This window comes from Babylonia areolata, chromosome 18, assembly GCF_041734735.1.
Source record: "Babylonia areolata isolate BAREFJ2019XMU chromosome 18, ASM4173473v1, whole genome shotgun sequence".
NCBI classification, from domain to species: domain Eukaryota; kingdom Metazoa; phylum Mollusca; class Gastropoda; order Neogastropoda; family Buccinidae; genus Babylonia; species Babylonia areolata.
The window spans coordinates 19,452,181-19,474,336 of NC_134893.1; the positions used below are offsets into that span (position 1 = coordinate 19,452,181).

Consider the following 22,156-nt stretch of genomic DNA (forward strand, 5'->3'; position numbering starts at 1 on the left):
TGTTGACTGAATGGATGAATGAACGACTGATTGATTGGTTGATTGATCGATCGATCTATCGACTTATTGATCGATTTAGTACCATACCTCCATCCCATTCCCCCATCCCCCATCCTATTCCAACGCCACCACAATCCCTTCTTACACACGATCGAAGACACACACAACATCCTGCCTGCCGGGCTGGGCCTACATCAAATTGCTGAAAGTTTTAACTCTCGATCCTTCGCGCAACATCTGGCGTGGCGTGGCGTGGCCACACGTTCAGTCGAGCCACAAATTGTACACGTCTTCGGTTCAATACCACGTTGTACATACTGTGGAAACTAACCCCTTCACACCTCTCTTTGTCGCCATTTTGAGAGGCGCAGGACTTGCAGCATTCAGAGACAGAGAGGCAAACCAAAATGTTTGTTTCACTGGTGGGGGTGTTGTGTTTTGCATTGTGCTGTGTGGAGAGACACGCTGATGGCGCAGAGACGCACCATCATATGTTCACAAGTTACGCGAACTTGCTGAAGTTGTATTACATGGAGGAGGAGAGTTTGAGCAACGTGGACTTGTTCTTGAGGGAGGAACTGCTCAAGCATCAAGATGAGGCCAGCGTGGACGCTGCGCATAATCTGACGTCGGTGCGCAAGTGAGTGGTTTGTGGTGTTTCACGGTTTGTTTCTGGGGTGGGGGTTGTGAGATCAATTAATGTGTTTGAATGTATGTGTGTGTGTTTTCGAAAAGACAGAAAAAGGTGTGTATGGATTTTTTAATGTTTCGTTTTTGGTGTTTTTTGGTTGTTTTTTTTTTTTTTAGTTAAATTATTACGAAGAGCATTTCTAGTAGAACAGAGTAAAATGGTTAGGTTATAAAATAAACACATTGATAATCTGGTAATCCTTCATCTCCTATTGACTCGAGCATTACAGTACTTTAGCACATGAGAATCCGAAAAAAAAACATTCAATTTAATGACAGGACATAACTGACTAGCTTATGCGTCCCAGTTCTAATTGCTAACGAATTTTTATAGACCTGTAACGTTTCATGATGTATATATGGGTATGAATTTTTAAAATAGATGCAGATATAGATTTTTAATCCAAAAAAGTCACTCATGAGGGTATGAATTTATGCTACTGCATAGTCATACCGTCGATCAAAAGAGCCTTATCGATAACCAACATTACGCACACAAAAACAAAAAACAAAAAAACAAGAAAAAACATTTGTCCGTGAAATAGACGTATAGATGACACTGGTCCAGTTTTTTTTTTAAAATATCAATTTTGTAGTTTAAATAATCACGAAGTCATTTTAACAAATCTTCAAGCTCCCGTATTTGGGACATGCACACGCGTGTACGACATTATGTATATTTATGTTTGTGTATGTGTGTGCACACATGCCAGCACGCTCATGCACACACACACACACACACACACACACACACACACACACACACACACACACACACACACACACACACAAACGTTAGCACACAAACTTTAGCACACTCACACACATTCGCGTGCACACCCCCTCCCCCTTTGTCTTCCCTCCCCCAATACACACCGCAGATATCCATGCTCATGATGTACAAAGTTTGCATCAGAAGCATAGAATGAAAGATGCGAATAAGCGTGCGTATGTGCAGAGGGAATAATAGGGAGATTATAGTACATAGACTCCATCGCACATGCTGTACGGATTTGTGCAGGGGGAAAAAAAGCGAATGAATTACTTTTTCCCTTCCGACTCAACGCCCTCTCTCTTTCTCCTTCCCTCTCCACAACTACCCCATCAACTTTGTCAGCATCAAAAACAAAAAAAGAATTACAAAAATAAAGGGAAATGATAAAGTTTTGCGCGCAATTTTTGTTGTGTTGGAGGGTTGGGGAATAGTTTTTTGTAACTTGTATCACCATGTAACCATTGATCGTTTCACCACAGTTCTTGTTTCCTGCGCACAGCGTGTACACATGAACTGCTGTCATGTTTCCAATACTGCCATCTGTCTCCCGTCCCGTGCCGCGGACTTAGTAAAATTGACATCTTGGTTCGATTTACTCAGTTTTCACAACGTGAAATAATTATAGAGCACGTGTTGCTCTGTCTGTCTGTCTGTCTGTCTGTCTCTCTCTCTCTCTCTCTCTCTCTCTCTCTCTCTCTTAGTCATATCCTTATGACTGAGAGTGAGTGCATGAAAAAGTTTTTTTTCACAACGTGAACTAATTATAGAGCACGTGTTGCTCTGTTTGTCTGACTGTCTGTCTGTCTGTCTGTCTCTCTCTCTCTCTCTCTCTCTCTCTCTCTCTCTCTCTCTCTCTCTCTTAGTCATATCCTTATGACTGAGAGTGAGTGTATGAAAAAGTTTTTTTCACAACGTGAAATAATTATAGAGCACGTGTTGCTCTGTCTGTCTGTCTGTCTGTCTGTCTGTCTGTCTCTCTCTCTCTCTCTCTCTCTCTCTCTCTCTCTCAGTCTCTCTGTATATTCAGCAGAAGTAATCCTTTGTGTTATCCGAAGCTGCATTATCCGAAGTTGCACAAAGTATGAAAAGATAAATCAATTCTATACCTCTGCAGTAATATTGGGGGGAAAAAAAAGCGCGCAATTCTTATAAAGCCAACCATCATGTTAGATGCAATGGTGTTGCATAGAAAATGTGTACACTGGCCATGTTTTTTTTCCTGTTTTCTTCCCACGTTTCATCATCACCTTCTTCTTCTTTTGACTCTTATGTATATTTCTGCTTCGTACAAATTGTCGTTGTCGTCGTCGTCTTCTTCTTCTTCTCCTCTCCATCTCTCTTTCCGTGGAAAACTCCACTCCAGATCGAACCCATCCACTCTTTCTCTCTCTGTGTCTCTCCGTCTGCCGTTGTCTTTCTCCGTAAGCGCGCGGTAACATACACACACACACACACACACACACATACACACACACACGCACGCACGCACACACACACACACACACACACACACACACACACACACACACACACACACGATTGGTGCAAGAGGGTTTGTGGGCGCATCTGCCTACAGCCTCATGAAACAGCTGTCGATTTCTGGCAGAGAGAGGACATGGGATCTCAAGGCAATGGCAGAAGCAGCAGAAAAGAATTTCCCTACTCAAACTAGGCGTACGATGGCTCAGTGGTTAAAACGTCAGCCAGAAAAGGTGACTCAGTTCTGAAGTGGCGACCACCCTGGAGGCGCGGGTTCGAACCTGCTGAAGACCAGGAAAAATTATGATTAAAAAAAAATTAAAAAGAGACGGCAATACAAGGGCATCCAGGAGTCATGACCTGGGTGTGACCCGGCCCCCTTAGAGTGTTAGGAGTTAAGGGCCGAAACACTTGACTGAGGGGGGTATTCTTCACTGAAGACATACTATTCAGCTCTCCCTAGAGTTTCTTATCACACGACACACACGCAAACACACACACACCACGCTCTTTTTTTAATGGAAACAATTTCAGTTTTATTCCTCCCATATTTTCACTTCTTCTTTGCTGTTTCATTCATTCGTTCACCCGTTTATTCCACCCCACCACCACCACCACCACCCACCCACCCACCCGTACCCGTGCCTTGCAGACTGTTGGAGGAGGCCAAGAAGACTCACCGGGAGGTAGGGCCGGCAGTGAAGGAGTACCTGGCTCACCCTGTCAACGTCTTCCACCTCACCCAGAGGCTGCACTACCACTGGAAGGAGGCCATTGACCTCATCAGAAACAGCAAGGCTTGTCGGGAATGTAAGCACCCTCTGTTTGTGCGTACATGCGTGTGTATGTGTGTGTGTGTGTCTGTGTGTATAGAAGATAAATTTGTGATGGTTGATAAATTCAAAGTGAATTTTGTATTCTTTTGGGTTTTTTGTTTTTTTTAATTGGTGTTCTGTTTCATGTTTCATGTTTAATGCGGGCGTGTCGAATAAAAAGGGAATGTGCGCGGTTTTTAGGTGTGAATCTTTTTCATTTTTGTTTTTTATATATACTAATAGGTCATGTGCATTTTTTATGAATGTCAGTATGGACATTATGTTCTTTTTTTTTTCTCTCTCTCTCTTTTTGTTGTTGTTTTTTTTGTGTTTTTTTTTGTTTGTTTTGTTTTTGTTTTTGTTTTGTTTTTTTTTGGGGGGGGGTTGATGCATATATTTCTTTCCATTTCAGATTTTTGTTTTGGGGGGCGGTTGTAGATTTATGCTTTCTTTCTTTCCTCGCTGTTAATTCCTTCTTTTCTTTCTTTGTCATTCTTCTTTGTTTTCTGTTTCATTCCCCTTTCTTTCTTTCTTTTATTTGTGTTCTGATTTTTTTCCTTTGTTTTCTTTCTGTTTTGTTTTCTTTCTTTCTTTCTTTCTTTATTCGTTTTCTTCACGTTTCTTTTTCAGTCTTTATTTTCTTTCTTTCTTTCTGCAGGGCATATGCCATACGTCATCTCCCGACTTTCCAACATCGAAGAGAACCTTCCCTCAGCAGAAGACATGAAGTCGGTGGCCTACAGCCTTCTCACCATCCAACACACCCAAGGGATTCGAACCAGCGATCTGCTAAAGGGCCGAGTGGGTCAGCACGCTTCCGTGGACCCCCTCACTCTCCAGCAACAGTTCCAGATCGTGAAGCTGGCGGTGGAGGAGGACGATTATTTTTACGCGGCGCAGTGGTTGAAGCACTTGTCCAAGTCTCCACAGCTGAAGGACATGAAGCGTGAGGAGGACGGGTTTAACGCAACGAATGTGTTGGGTATGCTGGCCTCCGCGTATTTCAGGGTAAGCTCTGTGTGTGTGTGTGTGTGTGTGTGTGTGTGTGTGTGTGTGTGTGTGTGTGTGTGTGTGTGAGAGAGAGAGAGAGAGAGAGAGAGAGAGAGAGAGCTTGATAAAACTGTATGCTTTATATAATGGCAGATTTTACTGTTTTGTAACAATTTCGAATTAGATGTTTCTGCATTGATGACACTCGATTGTGGTGTACTAAATTTGTCGATGTCTGTCTTCTCATCAAATATGCGTGTTTGTTCAGGTAAACATGATGCCTGAGGCACTGAAAGCTACTGAGGATCTGTTGAAGACAGGTATGATTCGTCTATCCGTTTGTTTGTCCCTCCTTCTCTTATCCTGACGGGTGCAATAGCCGAATGGTTAAAGCGCTGGACTTTCAATCTGAGGGTCCTGGGTTCGAATCTCGGTGCACATGGTGGGTAAAGGGTGGAGATTTTTCCAATCTCCCAGGTCAACATATGTGCAGACCTGCTAGTGCCTGAACCCCCTTCGTGTGTATGCGCACGCAGAAGATCAAATACGCACGTTAAAGATCCTGTAATCCATGTCAGCGTTCGGTGGGTTATGGAAACAAGAATATACTCAGCATGCACACCCCCGAAAACGGAGTATGGCTGCCTACATGACGGGGTAAATAAAAAAAAAAAACGGTCATACACGTAAAATGTTACATGTCTGTCTGAGTGTGTATGTGTGTGCGTCTGAAATCTGATTGAATGACACAGGAAACGAATGATGAGCGCCCAGTGGCAGCCGTCAGTCGGCTCTACCCAGGTAGGCAGCCTGTGGTGCAAATGTCCCCGTGTATGTAAAGCGCTTAGAGCTTGGTCTCTGACCGAGAATAGGCGCTATAGAAGTATCCACGTCAATCAATCAATCAATCCTCCCTGTTCGGATATATCGTTCCAATTCCAGTGGGAAGAATTCGTTTCTGTTGCTTATATTTGTTTTTTCAAACAGAGTATGAGCGGAAGAATGTATATGTATGGTAAACACAGCACTGGGATGCTGGTGAGTGGCAGTAGAAAGCTGTGATGAATACTTTTTGAGATCGTTTTTACACATAAAATAATACAAGCTATTTAACATTTACCTAATGAACAATTTTACAGGTCTGTTCTTTTAAGTTCTTTTTAGACATTCAGACATGTGATAATAAAAAGTTCATTTCTGAATATAATTTTGGTTCATGTGGATTTGCTTCTTCTCATTGTGATATTGTGCCGTCTTCTTCTTCATCTTCTATCTTCCACTTCATCCTTTTCTTCTTTTTTTTTCACCTTTTTCATCTTCGTCGTTACTGTATCATCATCATCTTCTTCATTAACCTTCCTGTCCTACTCAGCTTTCTTCCCCATCTTTCCCTCTCTCTCTCTCTCTCTCTCTCTCTCTCTCTCTCTCTTCTGTGCCTGAACTTCAGAATACAATTGATTTAAATAGAAAAATGGAAACTTGGACAACAGCCGCCACCAAAACCATTATCTTCATAAATCGCACCATTGTCATCCTTTGCCGTGATGCGCAGACCCAGACAACATGGTGGCTCGCGCCAACCGGGTGTTCTTCGAGGAGCGCGTAAAGCGGGAGAAGAGGGACAGTCCGAGCCGCCCCGTACGCTACGCCAAGGAGGACGTGTACAGGAGGAAATTCGAGACCCTCTGTCGGGGTACCAGCATCAAGGTCAGCATTGAAGCAACGTAATAAGGACATTGTTACGTTGTGTCTTTTACGTTGTGTGTGTGTGTGTGTGTGTGTGTGTGTGTGTGTGTGTGTGTGTGTGTGACTGAAGCCTGTTGCGCAAAATGACTCCGTGTTCCTGAAAACGCTTAGAGCTTGGTCTCTGACCGAGGACAGGTGCTGTATAAGTATCCAATATATTCATTATCATCACAAAACAAACATGCACGCGCACACACGCATGCACACACATGCGCGCCACGCACACGCATGTGTGTCACGCGCGCACACACGCAAATACATACACACACGCGCGCGCGCACATACACGAGCACACGCACGTATAACTATGATGTTGTACACCATGGTATAGATCAATGAATACGCCTGTCTTTCTCTCCAGCCCAGCCGTCTCAAGTGCCACCTGGTCCCCGCCTGGCCCAGGTCCAAGATGGCCTTCTTCAGGATGGAGGTGCTCAAACGTAAACCGCCAATCCTCGCCTTCCATGACGTCATCTCCCCGAAAGATGCTGCGCTCGTTGTCAACGTCTCCAACAGAGAGGTAGGCTTCGTTTAACTAAAATAAATGAATAAGTATATATTTGAAAAAGATGATAGCCTAAGATATAACAAATAAATGTTTTAAAGTTTATTTTATTTGAAGATCGACAGTCAGTATGCTTATGTGGATAACTGAGTGACTGACCGACTGATGGACTGACGAACAACTAATGGTGACTGAATTCGTGAGCATTTCTGTTTCTATTTTTTTCTTTCTGTTATCAACAGTACGAGAAAGCTGCCATGGATTCCAGTGATGGATTCAGAACGCCAGACTTTACGTAAGAATTTTCGTCCCTTTATCACACTAAATCAATCAATCAATCAATCAAAAACACTTTATTAATCCACATGGAAATTAACTTGTGCAATCACAGGCTCGTTGTAAACACCAGCATAAAATTATCATTGGCAACATAAAAAGAGATTAAAACTAGTCAAATAAGAATTCCCAATAGCTGACGATAGACTAATCTCCCGCCCCCCTCCCCACACACACATACTCATGTTAAGACAATAAGGTATTGCACAACAGTATTTACAAATGAAAACATCCAACAAATAAAAGGTATATATTACTAAAATGACTTGCGCGCATGCACACACACACACACACACACACACACACACACACACACACACACACACACACACACACACACATGTTAAGACCATAAGGTATTTACAATAAGGTATTGTATAACAATACATTTGTAAAAACATCCAGGGAATAAATCGTATATATAAGTAAAATGCACACACACACACTCTCTCTCTCTCTCTCTCTCTCTCTCTCACACACACACACACACACACACACATACATTGATGTAGGCACATATGCACGCACATAACATATGTCACGCCAATAAAAAAATCAGTACATTAACATTAAGATACATGAAATCCTAGTGAAATAAGAAAATATTTAAAAATCACTTCTGATCACACATACACAGAAACGCTTGCCCGTGCTCACCCGCTCAACCCCACATGCACGCATAATGTCTGCTCCCATGCACTCGTCTGCTTGTGAAGTTCAGGTGTTGCTGTGGCGAAGGGGTGTGTGGTGGGGGGGAGGGGGGTGATTCACTCATGAGTTCTTCTTCTTCTTCTTCTTCTTCTTCTTTCCGTTACACGACCAACATCGACTTGCCGACAACTCTGTCGTGGTTCATGCATGCTGGGTATTTTCGTGTCTCCATAACCCACCGAACACTGACATAGGTTACAGGATCTTTAACGTGCGTATTTGATCTTCTGCGTGCGTATACACACGAAGGGGATTCAGGCACTAGCAGGTCGGCACAAATCTTGATCTGGGAGATCGGAAAAATCTCCACCCTTTACCCACCAGGCGCTGTTACCGTGATTCGAACCCGGGACCCTCAGATTGAAAGTCCAGCGCTTAAACCACTGGGCTATTGCGCCCGTCAGTGTATTGGATGTTTTGATTGTGTGCGCGAATGGCTGTAGGAATGAATGAATTAATTAATGTAGCGAGATGTTCTTGCGCGTAGAGCTCTGAACCTACCACTTATGTCTGACCTTCTGCTATTAATGTCATCATGTAGTGGGTGGCTTTTGTTTTTCAAAGTTGTTATTAGTCTGTCAGTCAGTTTTCTATTGTGCATGTCGCTAAAGGTGTCTTGTCTTATACCCACCACCCCACCCGCTTTCCTAATGACTTTTTCCAACCTGTCTTTGTCATGTTTGGTCAAGTTTCCTCACCAGCACACAGCTCCATATGTTAGAACGCTGCAGACAACAGATGTGTAAAACATTTGGAGCATCTGCTTGCATACATTAAAGGATTTCATTTTTTTAAGACAGTACATGCGACAGTTGCCTTGACCTGAGAGCGTTACCTCAACTGCCACGTATCACATTTGGTTCCTGTGTTTTCCTCAATAGACGAGTCGTTTTACCAACGCATGCAGTAATGTGAAGCACTACGTTTTCCTACGACCTGAGGTGTAGCTTCATGTAAAGGCCCCTGCTTGAAAAACAACAACAACAACAACAAAAACGAAAAGAAATAAAGCGGCGGACCTTCATGTGCAGAAAAGCAGCGGGTGGTGGCTTGTTCGTATATTATCTGGCATAGTTTTAAAGCATGATATTTCGGACCATTATTGTGTAGTGTCTGGTCATGTGAACTAGTGCTGAGCAAGTGTGATTACTAGTGACTTTTTTTTCCCCATAACACGCCTGTGTTCGAACCGTTCATGCTAGCCTAGTTTGCTCTCATTTTTGAAAACTTTTAAAAGAGCCATGTTTATACTTTGTAACGTTGGAAATGCATACAGTGATATTCTAACAGAGGGGGCTGGGGGTATTTTGCTGTACACCATAGATATATTAATGTCAAGGAAGTTACACAGCCGGTCCCTATAGTTGTGTTTTGTATATATATAATTATACCATCCACTTGTCTGTGCGTTTGTGAGTGCATGTGTTTGTGTAGAACGTGCATGCGTACAGTAGCAGTGTCATGGTGCAGATGCTAAGAGGTGGGGAAAGTGGTTGGTACGATCTTTTTAAGATAGACCCACATGTATACCACCCTGTCATTGGCCCACGTGTATACCACTACCATAGGCACAGGTGTATACCACAGCAATATGCCCACATGTATACCACCACCCTGCCATTGGCATACGTGTATACCACTACCACAGGCTCATGTGTATACCACTACCATAGGCGCACGTGTATACCACTACCATAGGCTCGTGTGTATACCACTACTATAGGCCCACGTGTTTTCCACTACCATAGGCTCATGTGTATACCACTACCATAGGCTCATGTGTAGACCACTACTATAGGCTTATGTGTATACCACTACCATAGGCCCACGTGTATACCACTATCTGTATACTGCTACCAGATACCACTATACCTTTCTGTCTCCGTCTTGTTCACGCCGCTGGTGGCTTTGTGAAATCCTCTGCAGACTGGTGTTGTCTAAAGTGGGACCGGAAAATAGGACCCGAAAGGGCCGAGAGGCGCACGAGCAGTACCAGAAAACGCTGCAGAGGATCCGTTTCCGTCTCAGTTCTCTCCCTTACACTGCAACCATGCCTTTCGTTGCTGGAGAGTCGGAGGTTAGTGTTTTTTCACTGCTCAAGTGGTGATGTGGTTGCTGACTATGTTTGTCGTGTTTTTAATACAGGCTGGTGATTGTGGTCTTCAAGTTTAGTTTATTAGAATGGTACAATTTTCCTTTGTATCTTTTAATCATAATCAAATGTAAACTGAATAGTATAACACACACACACACACACACACACACACACACACACACACACACCACACACACACACACGCTTGATTCATAATTATCGTTCGATGTCACTTTTTTGTTTTTGATCCATACTATACGTAAAATGAAAAATGTTGTCACCATATTAGTAAAATCAAAACAGAGTGACTTTTTGTTGTCCCCAACTGATTCATGATCATGCTGTACGAAGCAGGCACATACGCAAAGCACGTATGCATGGACACATTTACACGCCTGCGCACACACACACGTTTGTCATGAGATTGGTTGACATTTGGATGATCGCATCTTTGTGTGGCAAATGTTGAAAATAAAGATTCCTATTCCCACTTGAAAAAATACAATTTGTTTGCATTAGATTTGAATAGATTATATTCATATGTTGGTGTTATTTTCTGAACGACATTTTGTTTTTAAAAAAAATTGATTACAAACGAAATATATCATGCAAAAATATCGTTCGTTGGTGAAAAAAATTCATTAAGCTTCGATCAAGACATGCGGTTGTTCAAGTGGATATTACCCATACATTATTTTGGTCACAGTTGTTTATATCATCCGTTTTAATTTCACTTGGCTGTGATGGGGACTTTTGGTTTGCTTTTATTTGTATTACTGGCATATTCTCAGTTATGTGTTCCCTTTTCATCCACGATGATTAAACAAAAGTCCACTCCACTTGATTTCCTGGATGAGTGATACAAGGAAAATAACTAGTGTTTATGAACAAGGAAATGTTTTAATGTTGAGTTGCTTCCCTTCCTCGTGTGAAGCTCAATGTATACTGTCCCTTGATGTGAAAAATGTATCATTTTCCCAGCTTGTAAAAAAAGAAAAAGGAAAGGTATAATCCCATTAATGGAATGAATAATTGTTTTTGCAAGAAAGGAGTGTGTTCTTATCAGATTAATATTTGAGAGTCTATGTCCCCTACCTTGCTGATTTGAACTTCAAGTGGCTGACCTTCTCCAGTAGTCAGTTAGTCGTTGAAGGGGTTTTGTAACAAATAGCTGTAATCGATATATATTAGTTTTCTCATATTCATTTTAAAACACAGCAATATTAAACTGTCCGTTTAATAGTCATTCGTTGAATATGTTAAGTGTTGATTTTCTCTTCATGTGTATTTATTCATTTATTTTTAGGCAATATAACGTACCACAGAAATATGAACATAGCGCATGAGACGGATGGGATTTCTGAACCGCTTGTCGGTATCGCTTCTCGGCCTTTTGGTTAAGATCAAAGTGTAGTATCTGTTCTTATAGATTAATATCTGATATGTCTCTTATCCGGGGGCTACGATATTAAACTGGTTTTTGAACCTCGGTGAAGTGTCAGGGGCTTGCTCCACTTTTGCCACGGGTTGGCCTGGTATTGCAGTACCTCCAGGATCGGCCTTCTCCCCTCTCTAGGGGAGAAAAACAAAAAATCGAAAATCAGTCTGGTTTCTTCTAATGGCTCCTCTCCAAGAGTAGCAAGAACTTTAAAATTTCTTGTAGCTCATCAGCCATAAACATGATCTTCGGGCTTGATTCCGTCGTGAAATGAATAACAAGAGTATCAAACCACAGCAGTGCAGTGCTCTTAATTCACAAACACACACACATGCACACAATCCTCAATTACATAAGACCAGGGCTTGTTTTTAAGATTAGGCGTAAATATTCATACTACTACTAACGATAATGATAGTACCAAACCTCAGCAGTGCAGTGCTCTCATGATTCTCTCTTAATTTGAATCAACATTTCAGACAACAGAAAAAACAAAAAACATGGCGTGAGAGCTCAGTGGGACATTAAGGATCGTGTGTGATAAACATGGCGTTAAGACAGATGTGTATTTCAGACGATTGATAAAAGCACATACGTTCAGTTGTTTCAAAAGATTCCTGCTCAAGTTAAGATCACATGTCGTTTTACAACAGCTTTCTCCATTTTATGTTTTGTGGTAATGGTGCTTGTTTTTGTTGACTGGTATATACATGTTTGAACCCCAACCATGAAGAGGTATTGTTACCACTTAAAGGGACATAACTTATGGCACTGCTATTTATATCACTTCTCGCAAGCATCCACACACGAGAAAGAAAAAAAAAGAAAAGAAAAGTGCAAACAAACTAAGGAATTATCTATGTAATGCTTCTGGCCTCGTATAGATCTTGTTTATTTAATCATTTGTTTGCTAGTTTGTTTTGAAGTCGTATGGCTTTGTTTATAAATCAAGAAGCGGGATGTTCAAACACATAAACGAAAAATTGCCTTGGTTTTATTCAGTGTGGTCGTTTTGTGTGTTGCAGGCCCGAAACTTTGGACAACAAGGTTTTTATGTGAAACCAAGGCCAGAATTTACGGTAAATGGATTATTGATAATGATGATGATATGATAACAATGATAATAATAATAGCTCTTTTTAACTATGATGATTTTGTTGCTGTTGTTGTTATCCTCGTTGTACTTGCTTGACCATCTCTAAGAATTCAATGAAATAGTTTTAAGCAGTTTTTTTTCCTACATTTTATGAAATAATAAGAAAAACAGCAAAAACCAAAAACAAAAAAAAAAAGAACAAAAAAAAAAAGCTTTCTGTTTAAGTTGTTTGAATAATAGCAAATTTTGTTGTGACGTTTTTTTTAAAATAAATTTGAAGAATAATTTTGGTTACAGGTACTAAGTCAGATGGATTATATATATATATATATATATATATTAATGGATTATATGTGTGTTGTTGTTTTTTTAATTGGAACTATTGTAACGGTAAAGCGGTTACAGAAAAATTACTTGATTAAGCGCTATATGAATAAACTAATTATTATCATCATTATAACTTTTAAAATGTGTGGTTTTTTTTTTTTTTAATAAATTAAAAAAGTTTTAAAAAGCTGTGTAATGTATCGATATGGATCTCTGTGAAATTCGGAGTACAGGAGAGAGCATGTTGCCACATCGTACCACAATAAATGTGTATACCACTACCATAGGCTCGTGTGTATAATTATGAGTGTGTGTGCATGTGTGATAATTGATGATTTTATGTTCTCTTTTATTGCAGATTCATACCATGGGTGGACACACTGGCACTACTCTGATGTTTGTGAGTGGACTTCTGCTTTGTGAATTTGTGAATATGAATGAATCAATGTCTCACAGGTTGCTTTAAATCTTTTTGTTCAGTTGTTGTTTTAACAGATCATCCTTCCCCACCCACTGTCGCCCTTTTTTTTTCTTTCTTTTTTTTTTTTTTTTTTTTTTTGCAGGGTCCGTAGTGTTTTACAACTAGTCTTCGTCTCATATTGAAGTTTTGGGGCTGGAGTTCAAGCAACAGACTCTTGTGAAGGGAAAATTATCCCCCTTGTTTCGTGGACTGTGCACCAAAAAAAGAAAAAGAAAAAAAAAAGAGTTCTTCCCCATCCTGTCTGGGCTCTGTCTTAATAACTATTATCCCGCATTTTATCTATACCCTACCGTTTTGTCACATTGCTTTGTATGGTCTGATTTTGTTTTGGTTTTTTTTGTTTTTTTTAACGTATTGTGACTCACTGATCATTTTGTTAATAAATCAGTTGGCAGATTGTTTGACAGATCTCACAACTGGTTGGATGTTCCTCTGAGTGATAGTTTTTGTTCAAAACTGGTTGCATAGAGGATGATTGATTATAGGAACTGAACGTCTTTTAGATCAATAGCCACAGTCTGTCTTTATTTAACAATATTTTGGAACACACGAACAATAAGCAAACAACAAGGAAACACTCACAACAGATAAGCGAATCAAAACTGGTCATCTGTCTATTGACATTTGGAATATTCACCAGTCTAGTCAACTATGATCAACTTGTCTGGGAAATCTTTTGCTTTATGTTGTTTAAGGGGGGAAAGCAAAATGGAAATAGAGGAGCTATAAAATAACTTTGTGAAAAGTGATTTGGAGGGAAGGATATAACAGACATAATTTTGTTCACCTGTATTGTGCATATTTCTGCCTATGACTGATAGTAGCGTGTGCTTGATATATATATATTTTGGGTCATTATCAAAATAACAATAAATCTAACCGTTGGGATGCGCGCGCGTCCGTGTGTGTGTGTGTGTGTGTGTGTGTGTTCCTGACAGCTAAACGGGGTGGCGATGGGAGGAGAAATCGTTTTCCCATCTGCAAACACACGTGTGGAGCCACGCGTGGTGAGACTGGTTTTTCCTTCTTTTAGTTTTTTTTTTATTTCTGTTAGTTCTAATGAAGTAATTCATACATGGCTTTGGTCAGGTTTTGTCCGGTTTTTATGAAGTTGTAACTTTTTAAACCTTTAACTATGTAGTATGGATGGTGATGGGGGTTAAGGGGGGAGCAGATAGGGGCGTGCAGTAGTGCTGACAGGAACGAAGTTACAGAAAAAAAATATATTTGTTCGGTCGGATGGGACTGTCTGTCTGTTCTGTCGGTCACGTGATCTTTCTGTCATCTGTCAGTTTAAGGTATATATATATATATATATATATATGTGTGTGTGTGTGTGTGTGTGTGTGTGTGTGTGTGTGTGTGTACCTTAAACTGACATCTCAGGAGGATGGTGAGGAGGGTGGCTAGACACCCTGGTGGAATTAAATGACCCATCAAAGGGCGCCAGCTCTGGAGAGCTACCTGCGGCCACCTAGCTAAGGGAGTAAACCCTGACAGAAAATCCGGTGTGGGGCCCCTAAGGCGGTTGGATGGCAAACTTTGTCACTTTCCGGCAGCTCCTGCGGCCGCGTTGGCACCAAAACGTAACGGCCTTGCTGTTCCTTTGGATCTGTCAGCGAGGTGGAGAGGGGGGACAAACTGCATGGGCAACAGCCTGTCTTCCATATTACACTGCCCAGGCTTATATCCGTCCATCCATCCACAAACACCTTGCACCTCGCATATAAAACCTGGAGAGGACACTCCAGCTTCGCTACTAGTACTAGCGTCGGAACAACACGTGAAGCCATCCATCAATTCACTTACCTTGGGTCCACCATCACCGACAGCTTCTCCCTTGACACCGAGATCGACAAGAGGATCGGGAAGGCAGCCACAACGCTAGCCCGCCTCACACAAAGAGTGTGGACAAATCTCAAGCTGACCACGAAGACAAGGATGGCTGTATACAAAGCCTGCGTCCTCAGCACCTTGCTGTGTGGCAGTGAGGCGTGGACCACACATGCTCGTCAGGAGAAAAGGCTCAATACCTTCCACCTGAGAAGCCTGCAGCGCATAGTCGGCATCTCCTGGCAAGACAAGGTGACAAACACCGAAGTCCTGACTCGCGCTGGCCTCCCGACCATGTATACCATACTGAGACAGCGCCGGCTGCGCTGGCTGGGCCACGTTCGCCGCATGGAAGATGGTCGCATCCCAAAAGACACCCTTTATGGAGAGCTCGCCACGGGGCAGAGAAGCATCGACCGCCCACAGCTGAGATGCAAAGACGTTTGCAAACGTGACATGAAGGCACTTGAGATCAACACTGAGTCCTGGGAGGACCTTGCAGATGACCGCAACAGATGGAGAAGCACTCTCAAGAATCAGCTATGGATTGGTGATGACAAACTGTCAGCTGCTGCAGCAGAAAAGCGAGCTCGCAGAAAAGGGACGGCAGCCGACAGACCAGCATCAGCTTACACATGTGATCGCTGCGACAGAGACTGTCTCTCTCGCATCGGTCTCTACAGTCGCAGGCAACGCTGCTTGGTCCAAGCAGACAGCCGAATTAGACATTAGGTCGGATATACTCTATCCATGGTCAGCCATGACCGAAGGAGGCCTACTGTTATATATATATATATATATATGTGTGTGTGTGTGTGTGTGTGTGTGTGTGTGTGTGTGTTTGAAGTTGTTACAAAAATACATAATCATCAGCCTTGCAATGATTTTTTATCGGATGTGTGTGTGTGTGTGTGTGTGTGTGTGTGTGTCCATATCTGTGTTCATAAACGGTGTGTGTATGTGCGCCCGTACGTGCATGTGTACGTGTGTGTGTGTGTGTGTGTGTGTGTGTGTTCCCCAGGGCACAGTGGTGTATTACTACCCATCCATGAAGAAGTTCCACACGGTGTGTCCCGTGGCCTACGGCACTGAGTGGGGTAAGTCATCGTGATAATGTAGAGTGTGCGCGCACATGCTGGCCGTGAAATGTGGCGCCCTGGATATGAAATCTTAACAGTTCAGAGGGGTGGGACAGATGGTTGATAGAACACCGATGAAAGACAGGCATACATGCCTCACATGTTCAAATGAATCATTTCACATTCGGTCTTTCCTTTTCCTCGGACCATGATGGTTTATATATAGTCTATACATATATATAATATATAGAGAATGAGGTGTGTGTGTGTGTGTGTGTGTTGTGTGTAGAGCCATGTACTTGCGGTAATTTTCAGGTGTGTTTTTTTTCTTGAAAGATAACCAAAAATCAACACAAATATTTATCAGAAAATGTACAGCGTTATTAGAAGCTTCAAAATTACCCATTGTCGAAAATGTATACTGTCAGACAACCACCCATTTACCACGATTCTGCCCTTCTCTTCTCGCCACTCCTTAGTTTCTGCCCCATCCACAACATCAACAAGAGTAGAGATGAGAAGAAGCTGATATCTTGTACCTATATCTCCAGTTACAACAATTATTTCCAATGAAAGAAAAATTACATGTGACGTCGTTTAGTAGGTTTATTTGTAGGGTTTGTTATTGTGATGTTTCTTTTTTCCAGTGCTTGTGCGCAGTAATTACGAAAAACGAGCCTCAGACTGGTGCAGACCACACGAAGATCCAGATCTGTATTGAGGGAACTACCTCCAGTCACTTGGAAAGCATCTGGCACTTTGCACTTTATTACTGGTTATCATTTTAATTTATGCTGTGAGGGTGGAGGGCTACATTTTCGTCATATCAGTGTTGAATGTCGTTATTCGTTCATCTGAAACTATGTACTTTTTTCTGTAGCCTACATTTTTGAAATTTTTATAATTATGAAGATTGGTTGCTGTAAACTGAAAGTCTCGTGCATGTTGGGGTTCCACTTTTATGTTAGCTTTTTTTCTTTTTTTTTTCTTTTTTTTATGTTTTCACTTCATACCGTGTTTGTGAAATTTGGCTTGTTGCATGCTTGTGAGGAATTTGGTGTTTTCAAAACTCCCTCTTTCTTTCTCTGTCTCTCTGCCGTTTTCGTGAATGTTTGATTTTTTTTTTTTTTTAAATCAGAGAATGTCATAGAATATATAGTTTGATTTGTTTCTCATACATCTTTATGCAGGAATTTCTTTTTATTTGCTTCTTTAATGTGAGTTTCAACATCATTTGCAGTTTGTATGTGTAACTGTTTATATTTGTTCTGATCGTAAGCATGACAGTTATTTCTCCGTTTTCATTGGAGAATGCTATACCACGTCCACTCATAGCAACATGTTAGTAGAATGAATGAAAATCTTGTCATCTCCTTTCACCCCCCCCCCCCCCCCCCCACCCCCACCCTTTTCTTCTTCGGCTGACTGTCATTAAAACCACGAACGCCGTGCCTTGGCTAAGTACTTAGCATTAATTTCATTTTTAAGCCAATAAAATATTTGATATATATTCTTTATGTGTTTCTGTCTGTGTATGAGCTTACGACATTTGGTGTTTTCATTTATTCATTTCGTCATTTGACAGTGTCAAAGAATGATCTGTCAGTGCAACGCATGAACATCGTTTTTCCTTTGCTTGATATTGCATCAAAACTCGAACTGCCATGTCAATATTCACAGTCTTCATTTAAAGATGTGAACAACAAAAAACACAACTTTGCACCGTATTGCATCAAAACTCGAACTGCCATGTCAATATTCACAGTCTTCATTTAAAGATGTGAACAACAAAAAACACAACTTTGCACCGTGATGGTCCACATGGGAGGAAATTCAAATCGGTTTCTAAGAAAGAAATAGGATTGTGTTTCCTGACTCGGCCTACCTCAAGATAAAGAAATAACTCGTCTCCTCTAGAGTCTGTTCCGGAATTCCGTTCGTAAATACCCCTGCTACTCACGCCCCTACCCCACTCCCCGCCCGCCCTCCGCGCCCCCCCCGCCCCCGCCCCCACCCCCGCCGTCCCCACCATTACGACTGAAACGTTTAAAAGCGCCGTGTTTCCTTCCCATCAGATGTCAGGGGACCAGGAACAGACAACCAAGGATAGTGACATCGACGTTTCGCAACAGTTATTACGTCCCCTGGGTGGACTTTGGTCGATTTTATGACACCCATTTATCACTTGAGCAGAGCAGCGATGGGAGTGGTGTTGCTCTTAGTTTAAAGCAGGATAAGAGGAGGTGTGGGGGGGAGGACTGTATATATATATAATATATATGAGAGGTAGAATTTTTTTTTATTCAATTCTATATATATACAAAAGAAAAAAACTCTCTCTCTCTCTCTCTCTCTCTCTCTCTCTCTCCATATATGTGTATATATATATATATACGCAAGAAAAGAACACACACACACACACACACACACACACACACATGGAAGGGGGTGGAGAGCACTTACTTGATCTTGGAGCAGAAACATGGTTTTTGACTGCATCCTGATTTTTAAGGGGTGGTTGGTAGTTGGCCTGACCATTAAATACTTAATCATACAAGTGCGCATACCAGTACCTGGCCAAACGGTCGGAAGCCAGGGGTACACAACTGAGGACAGCTAACAGTAACAAGCTCAGGCCTGTGTATAATGATAAGTGTGCACAAGGGTTCCATCTAATGAAGACTGACGCTGCACAGCTGTTCAATCTCCTCCATGGCTATCAGTGGTGCAATGCATGTATGTGTGTGGTGTGGTATTTTCATTGGTTTGTCTGTTCACTCCAAAGTGATTTAGACAGTGTGTGTGTGTGCGCGCGCGCGCACTCATAATGTTTATAAATGGAGTAACCCTGAGTGAGTGTAGCCACATGATAAAGACCTCCCCTCCCTGCTTCAGGTTTATAGCAGACAGTTCCATGAATTCGACATGTTTTCTATCTTGCGATCAGTCATCGAACATCCTCCGATTCAGGTGATCACGTATTTCTCTCGAATAGATTGAACTATACTTGTTGCTGCTGACTAATATTGACATGATTAATTTCCTTTCATTGGTGAAACTTCTGTTTAAAGCAATACGTTTGAAAAAATGAAGTCAGTAACCTTTTTTTTTTTTCTCTCCACGAATTTACGTGATCTTACAAATACGCAAAGAACTGACACCGCAGTGTCATGCACAGTGTCAATTCTCCCCTACAGTCTTCACAATGGTAAAGGAAAGTCCGGGTGCAAATAGCACTGTTGACGGCAGCGTGCAGTGTAGCTGTGAGCGGACCACAGTACACACACACAACGTCGATCAGTGGGTGACGGGCAGAAAAGACTTTCACAGCTGAGTGATCTCGAAGCTCAAACCTGGACTTTGTAGCGAGGAATTCGAACGGTGTGTAGTGACAATCACTGGACTGTAACAAAGATGAAAATAGATACCAATAGTAACGGAGATGAAAATAGATGAACACAACTTTGACCACAATGATTTTGCGCTTGTTCTTGAATCTTTTCTTCTCGGTTAAGTTTAGTTCAGTTCCTCAAGGAGGCGTCACTGCGTTCGGACAAATCCATATACGCTAAACCACATCGGACAGGCAGATGCCTGACCAGCAGCATAACCCAACGCGCTTAATCAAGCCTTGAATCCATGCATTTGAAAAAAAATATATATGTGTGTACTTACCAGAGTTGATTAACTTTCTTTCTGGAGAATTTTGCCAGACGATCACACTCTCATTGCCATGGGTTTTTTCAGTACGCCAAGAGCGTGTTCACAAGGGACCTCAGTTTATCGTCTCATCCGAATAACTAAACGTTCAGTTTGCTTTTCCAGTCAAACCTGGGAGAAAGGGCGAGAACAGGATTCGAACCCAGACCCTCATGGACTCTCTCTGTATTGGCAGATGAGCGTATTGACCATTCAGCCACCCTCCTCCCACTTCTTCTCGGAGTATATAACATCAGTGTTATTCATCATCATCGTTGCGTGACATCATCATCACTCTCAGCCCTGAAATCTCGTTCTTTGCGGTCGTCTGGGCTATAAACAACATGATTTGATTTTAACGCCATCACTGTTGTTGCTGTGAATTGTTACTGTTTTATTCTTATGGTTTTTGTTCCATTCTGTTGTTTTTGTGTTCTGGATGTTGCTTGTCTCCAAATATTATCAGTTTGTATAGACACCGAAACTGTAAATCGTAATATGCTAAAATCAAGTACAATCATATGCAGAGCTTTCAAAAACATGCATTGGATAAAGGGAGTGTGTGTATGTAGGGGGGTGTATTCATACGGATTTCTTTCCCTGTCATTCGTCTTCCCCGACGATGACATTTCTGAATACTGCCCGCTATTTCTCAACATCCTTCTTTTTGTCTGTTTCCTTCAGCAGGCTTTTTTTCTTCTTCTTTCTTTCTCTTTTTTTTAATTTATTATTATTTTTTTTAAACCAGTGTTTGTGGCAAAGATCACGTCTTCCCCACCTCAGTCTGTCGCTGAATAATTATTGTGGGTGTGGTACGTGTCGGCTTTGGTTGATCGAGAGGCAAACATCCGTGTTCGTGATCTACCACTCTCTGACTGGTCGAGACAGAGGTCTTCAACGGCAGTGGCCAATCGAACGAGAATATGACTGTGACTCCGACATGTGCTGCATGTGTGGGTTATTTCGTCAGCCCCACGTGTCCTTCCACTGGACAATGTAAAGGGAGGATGAATTTCATGAAACACTGCTCAAGTGAAGAAATGTGTGTGTGTGTGTGTGTGTGTGTGTGTCGCAATGTATGTGTGTGTGACACTGTGTTTGTGCCGGTGTTGGGTAGGTGAGTGAAAGCGAAAAAGAGAACACACACACACACACACACACACACAAATTACCAAAACGATTCAGACCGGTTTTACGATTTGACAATTTTTCCACAATACAATATACTACCCCACGATTTCCATTAGAATTCATGAATGTCGGACACTTTTTTTCTGGCAGCTGTCCAGTCCACACAGCAATAGCAAATGGGTCAGCAGTAAGCAAACATTCTGGCTAATCACTTCAAGAATGTGCTTTCCCCACCGTTATTAACCGCTAAAGCTGTGGCTCGATCAGAGAGCATGCGTGCAGTGCTTGTGTTCCACAGTTATCAAGACACTGGCTTGCGAAGGAAACCAAATCAATGGAGGCACACTACTGTGTGGAGTGTATCTCATGAAGAAAAGATAACCAGACTGTGGTGGGGTCTGAGAAGAACACACACACACACACACACACACACACACACACACAGGAGTAGAGGCTTGGGTTTAAAATGACATCAAATCCTACACATCTCTCCGCCAAAGCAGTAATCGAGCACTCGCACACGCTGATGGAAGAGATCGAGTAGTTCACACACCACACACACACACACACACACATTTTCCAAAGCACACAGCCTTCTCGTCGAAGGAGCAGACTGACTAGTCATCATTTCAGTTCAGGGGTTTGGGGGGTCGGGGGGGGGGGGGGGGGGGGGAGGAAGGAAAGACAGCGAAGAACCTGTGGCCTGTGTTGTCACACGAGGAAAGCGGACAGAGGAAGGAGAGAGAAGCGGGGGCAGGAAAGCGAAGAGGGGTGGGGGTGACATGCTTGCTTCATTCAGCAGAAGTTGTGGCAAGCGGTGACATTGAACCGGGTGTGCCTCCGCGACACGTAGGAGGGAGACGTGTGTTCGGGGTGTCACGAGTCACAGTCCGGGAGAAATTTTCAAGTTGATACGAGTGGTTTTTGGAA

The 22,156-nt window shown here is 42.1% G+C and overlaps 2 protein-coding genes and 1 non-coding gene across 9 annotated transcripts in view; all 3 read left to right on the plus strand.

Annotated features, from left to right (window-relative positions):
* Positions 1 to 287: 287 nt before the first annotated feature.
* On the plus strand, positions 288 to 17,563 carry LOC143291881 (prolyl 4-hydroxylase subunit alpha-1-like). The gene is made up of 13 exons (XM_076602011.1): positions 288 to 640; positions 3,597 to 3,754; positions 4,418 to 4,767; positions 5,018 to 5,069; positions 6,302 to 6,456; positions 6,857 to 7,015; positions 7,243 to 7,295; positions 9,974 to 10,124; positions 12,606 to 12,659; positions 13,362 to 13,403; positions 14,423 to 14,491; positions 16,339 to 16,414; positions 17,044 to 17,563. Exons 1-13 carry the CDS (start codon positions 408 to 410, stop codon positions 17,115 to 17,117), a joined length of 1,626 nt encoding a protein of 541 aa, XP_076458126.1. The 5' UTR covers positions 288 to 407; the 3' UTR covers positions 17,118 to 17,563.
* On the plus strand, positions 11,520 to 11,711 carry LOC143293188 (U2 spliceosomal RNA). Its single transcript, XR_013056741.1, has one exon. It is a non-coding gene; the product is annotated as a U2 spliceosomal RNA (small nuclear RNA).
* A 4,360-nt stretch (positions 17,564 to 21,923) lies between the features above and the next one.
* The window catches only part of LOC143292540 (uncharacterized), a 15,562-nt gene continuing 15,329 nt past the window's right edge, over positions 21,924 to 22,156 (plus strand). For 4 of the 7 annotated variants that reach the window (XM_076602926.1, XM_076602929.1, XM_076602924.1 and 1 more), the window contains exon 1: positions 21,925 to 22,156. This exon is cut by the window's right edge and continues 96 nt beyond it. The gene's annotated coding sequence lies outside the window, so the exon portion shown is untranslated. The other 3 variants (XM_076602928.1, XM_076602925.1, XM_076602930.1) reach the window with 2 other exon arrangements.

Bases quoted from the DNA above. Each gene is read 5' to 3' on its own strand.
- LOC143291881 (XM_076602011.1), top strand. From the start codon at position 408: ATGTTTGTTTCACTGGTGGGGGTGTTGTGTTTTGCATTGTGCTGTGTG. The intron at 4,768-5,017 runs GTAAGCTCTGTG...GTGTTTGTTCAG, and splicing joins TGGCCTCCGCGTATTTCAGG to GTAAACATGATGCCTGAGGC. The intron at 14,492-16,338 runs GTGAGACTGGTT...TGTGTTCCCCAG, and splicing joins CACGTGTGGAGCCACGCGTG to GGCACAGTGGTGTATTACTA.